Source organism: Pinus tabuliformis, chromosome 4_1 (genome assembly GCF_031772625.1).
Source record: "Pinus tabuliformis cultivar Carrire ecotype Pingquan chromosome 4_1, CPIR1, whole genome shotgun sequence".
NCBI lineage: Eukaryota > Viridiplantae > Streptophyta > Pinopsida > Pinales > Pinaceae > Pinus > Pinus tabuliformis.
Window position 1 is genome coordinate 333,561,243 of NC_142303.1, and position 5,025 is coordinate 333,566,267.

At 39.4% G+C, this 5,025-nt stretch overlaps 1 protein-coding gene across 1 annotated transcript; it reads right to left on the reverse strand.

Moving 5' to 3' along the window:
• Positions 1 to 354: 354 nt before the first annotated feature.
• AUD1 (NAD(P)-binding Rossmann-fold superfamily protein) lies at positions 355 to 4,719 on the reverse strand. The gene is given in 9 exon segments (XM_089419728.1): positions 355 to 1,069; positions 1,383 to 1,443; positions 1,445 to 1,470; positions 1,603 to 1,677; positions 2,501 to 2,584; positions 2,693 to 2,772; positions 2,895 to 3,042; positions 3,195 to 3,910; positions 4,232 to 4,719. Coding segments are annotated over 8 exon segments (1,314 nt in total). The 5' UTR covers positions 3,798 to 3,910; positions 4,232 to 4,719; the 3' UTR covers positions 355 to 832.
• Positions 4,720 to 5,025: the final 306 nt, after the last annotated feature.

Below are 5,025 nucleotides of genomic sequence, written 5' to 3' on the forward strand. Positions count from 1 at the left end.
AAAGGAAAAACAAACATAAAACATAAATGAGAAAAGCATCCACCTTCAATAGTTGATTTATATTTAATGAATTAAAAAATCTGAAAAATAACTATACATAAAAATGGAAATGTCCAAGATGAAAAAACAATTCTTGTAGAAAAAGCAATATCCGTTCGTAAATACAATTATTGGCCATCTGGGTTTTGTGTTTGTTTATGTGGTGGCAACTTGTTTCAATTTAAAGAAGTTGCATGCAATTCTATCAAACCATTTAATGTTGATTTATGGCCAAGACACTGCGACTGTTCTACTTCATAACCTGGTCAAAAGCTTTAAAAACAATTACTAGCAACTCCAGCAATTAAGCCAATGAACAATGAATAATATGGTATCATTTTTGCATCCAGCATTGAAACTAGTCCCCGTTGTTCAGAGGCTTCTTGTAAGTGCTTCAAACATTGACAACATTGAACCATACATATATGGAAATCAAGAAAATGGGCACCAGGGATATGCAATTTGCTTCAATTCAAGAGTTTTCTCTTCATGCCTACCAGGAATAAGGCACTTTGACAAAAAGATTTGTAATGCCAAATAAGAGATTAGAACTGATCAAATTCTCGAGAGCCTAATGTTATTACATAGCTTCAGAATATAAATCATGCAAACATATTCTATAGAAACTGAGATAGGAGATATGCCAAAAATGAATGAATAAACCTAACCTAAAAGAACTCTAGTCGGGCCTCTCATCAACTGTGACATGTGCACAAGATTTGCCCTTGCATGTCAACAGTGCCACGTTATGCAATTAGATACCCATTGTCAGGGTGCAGAGAATTTTGACATTTCAATTGTCATTCAGAGAGGTATGTTTGTTCTTTACACTCCCATCCTTCTCATCTCCAAAAACATGACAACGGAAATCCTCGACCATCAGGGGAAGACCCTTTCTTAGGGACACTTTGGGTTCCCAGCCAAGTAGATCTTTTGCTTTAGTAATATCAGGTTTCCTCTTGTGTGGATCATCTTCTGTGTTTGGTCTGAACTCAATCTTTGCATTAGGATCTATTGTCTCCTTTACAACCTGCAATACAATAAAGCAACAATTGGTATTCACACCAAGAAAAAATAAGATTCAAGCTTCCATAAATGAGAATTGTAGATTTTCCCTTGGCCAACACACCAATTATGAAGGGCAGACTGTCTACAACTGAATTGCCTATATCGGCTTGCAACTGGAAAGTGACAAGAAAACTAAAGACCTTCTGAACCACAACACTAAATCCATTGCATGCTCAAGTATATCATGCTCCATGAATAATAACCAGGCATGACATCAACAAATCTACAACTCTTTTCCAGTAGCCTGAAATAAGTATGAAAGGATTGACAGATACCTGTGCTAGTTCTAACATTGTAAATTCCCCAGGATTCCCAAGATTGAAAGGACCAACATGCTTCCATAAGTTGCGTAAGGCCTTCAACCTTCAGGATTTTCAAGGAAGTGTTTGTTGTTAATTTTTATTTGAGAAGTGAAACAAAACAGTACCATATTACTTCCAACAACCTGGAGTGACAAACAATGGACCAATATCTCTGCTGCAAATGTCAACTTACCAGATCAGAAACGAACTGGAAACTCCGTGTCTGTTTCCCATCTCCATAGACTGTCAAAGGCTCCTTGCGCAAAGCCTATACATAATAATAAGGAATTATCAAAATTAGCTTAGACAAGAAAAAGGAATAAATCCCAAATCAAATCACTATACAAAGAAAAGATTAAGCACAAAGGAACTAGCAAATAACGAAGGCACAAAATCAAAAGGTTATACACAAAGGCCTTGAGTGAATAGCAAAGATAATCATTTGGGCAAATCATCAAAACAGTGGCAAAAATCAAATTAACAAACCAAGGAATAAAAGAGAAAAGAAACAAGAAACAAATAAAGACCAAAAAACAAAAACAAAAAAAATCGTCTTAAGCAGAGGCACCATTTAAGTGCAGAGGCACCATTTAAGTGCAATAGTACAATATTACAAAAATGAGAAATCCATATACTTGACAAAGTTCCATAAATCCGTGCTTTTTCTTACTGATCCATATAAGATGCTTTTCAATTACCCTCTGAATGACTTATTACTTCAGACTTTTCGGGTAAATGTAATTCTCAAAGATTTCTATTAGAATAATTTGGTGTCTATTCAGTATTTTGCAGTACCTATCAAGCTACTAAAGGATTGCTAACGTTTATTGGACTATGGCTTGCAATAAAAAAGCTCTAGGCCCTTCGACAAACACACCAAATAGAACGGCACTTGTGAATAGCAACTAAGCTAAAAAGAAAGATCAAAGTACCAGTAGACAGATACTGTAGCTCTGGATTTTGCTTCAAGGAGAATCATCCTATGGTCTACAACTACACAGCTTATGTAACACCAACATTCAATGCATCATACAACTACTAAGTTATGAGAGCATAGTCTTGAGAGCCTGGGAAGAAAATCAGTAACTTACCTGAGCAAAAAAATTACTTACAACCCGACCATCATCAAGGCACATTCGCGGACCGTATGTATTGAAAATTCGAGCAATCTGAACCTGAAAGCACGATATCAAATAAGTATCTTGGCAAGTGTGATGTGAAATGAGTTTTAATATATTGAGATTTAATACAGATATTAAGTCAAACTCAGATTCACAACACACCTCAACATTTGCTCCCCTGTGATAATCCATTGTCAGAGTTTCGGCTGTTCTCTTACCCTCATCATAGCAACTGCGGACTCCTGCATATCATCATGAAAACGACAAGTCTTTTAGATTTCAATACAAGACAAACATGGAACAATAATTGAAAATAAAACATGGTGACCGCCTTCATCCAAGTTAAATCCGGCAAGAAACTGACCGATGGGATTAACATTGCCCCAGTAAGCTTCAGTTTGAGGATGTTCAAGAGGATCTCCATAAACCTCACTGGTACTTGTAAGCAAAAAGCGTGCCCCAACACGCTTGGCAAGTCCGAGCATGTTCAAGGTTCCCACAACATTAGTTTTGTAAAGCTCGAGTTAAGGATTCGGAGCAAAACATAACAGTTTTATCAAAAACAAACACTGAATAGAAACCTCCATTGTGAAAAAAAGTAAGATCTACATAAATTTTCTTAAAAAGCGTAGATTCATTTCGTATTTCGATCAGTAAAGGATATGATAGTCTTCACAGGATTGTGTTTGTAATGCACAGGGGAAGCGGGGCAAGCCAAATGGTAGATCTGATCAACCTCCAACAATAAGGGTTCCACAACATCATGCCTTATCAGTTCAAACCTCGGATTGCCAAAATGATGCAAAACATTCTCCTTCCTTCCTGTGAAGAAATTGTCGACAACAATAACACTGTCGCCTCTTGCCATGAGCCTGTCAACTAGGTGACTGCCAACAAAGCCAGCTCCACCCGTCACGACAACTCGCAGGGACTTTCTCTTCAAACCTAGGGGCACTTTAGCCCCCGAATTCACCATCGAACCCGAATGATACTGAGCAAACCGAGAAACAGGAGTCTCATAAACAACCCGATGAGGTTTGTCGGGCACAAACCTTCCATTTTCATTAACATTAGAAGCCAAAAAACCAGGCTGAAGGATAAAGAAAGTCGATGCGATGGCGATTCCTATCAAAATAAACAGCAGCCGCTGCTCCCTGAGCAAATAATCTACTGGCCTGATAATAGACCACGGCTTTTCTGGCTTAGGAGAGTACTCATCACTGTTAGAGGGAGCTTCATGACCTCTGTAGCTCAAGGTCGACGACATTCTTCCGTTATCAAATTGAAAAGCCACTTCACAGGCTCCTTCAATGCTTTTCTAACCGCCGAGCGAAGAGCGAATCCGTCCTTAATCTAAAGAACTCAAAGATATCGTGAGGCCTGCAAAGAATCAACAAAAAAAGGTAAATTCACGCAGAGAATCGTTTGACAAAGCGATCCGGAGAATTAGGCATGTAAGTCTGGCATTCAACTGAAAATTTCAAGTAAAATCAAAAGTAGAAGAGACAAGCAACTAAGACCGCCATTTAACAGGAAAATTTCAACCTAAAAACAAAAAACAAACCATATATGTAAAAATACCACAATGTCTGCAAATAAACGGCCAAAACAAAGCGCATTGATTGCAGAAAGACATTTCGCAAAACGATCCGGAGAATTAAGCAAATAATAAACAGAAAAATCCAATTAACAGATCCTTACCAGTCCAAATTGCTTCGCAAACTTGGCCAAACTCTTGTTCGGGGCCGTCAGAAAAGGAGAAAAAGGAAAAGCCCGTCGTGTGCCTTTTCAAACTCAATTTTTTTACCAGTAAGCCGCCTGGGGTCCCACGGCTACCACCGCTATATTATCCTCATAAAATAACAAAAAAATTACCAGAGATCTCCCGCACACAATCAGCACCCTCAAAATTCACTCAAAAATGCAAGAAATACGAGAAAATCAAGAAAATCCTCCGCCCCGTCGCCGGATTTCGCCCTCTTTGAAAAAAATTATTGCAAGTGCCTATCTCTCTCTCGCCTGCAACAATCCATCGGCTCTCTTTCCCTTGGCCGATCCGATACGAATGGTATCCTCCTCTCCCACTGATCTTTAAATGTATTTCGACCTCGGCTTCCACCAATCCCGATCTCCCCGCTGTCAAGCGAATCCTTTTCACCTTTGCTCTTACCGGCGGATTTGGGATGAACAATCGATTACAGTTAACGGGGAATTTTGAATCCGTGGAGTTCGTCCATTTACCCCAGTAAATACGGTTACAGAAGTGGGTAGGGCCGGCCCAGCCCTGGTACGTCGGTCTGAGAATACGTGCACACCCCGGGGAAGCGGCGTCGGAATTTATTTGGCGGTAACAAAATAATATCTCGCCGTCCGGGAAAAGCGGAGTTTTGTTTGGTCTACCGGGACATACGACGAACACGTGGAGCCCGGTAACGGCGGAGCTAAGATTTTGGATTTTCAAAAGTTAATTAGAGTTGAAGTCCGGCGCCAACGCC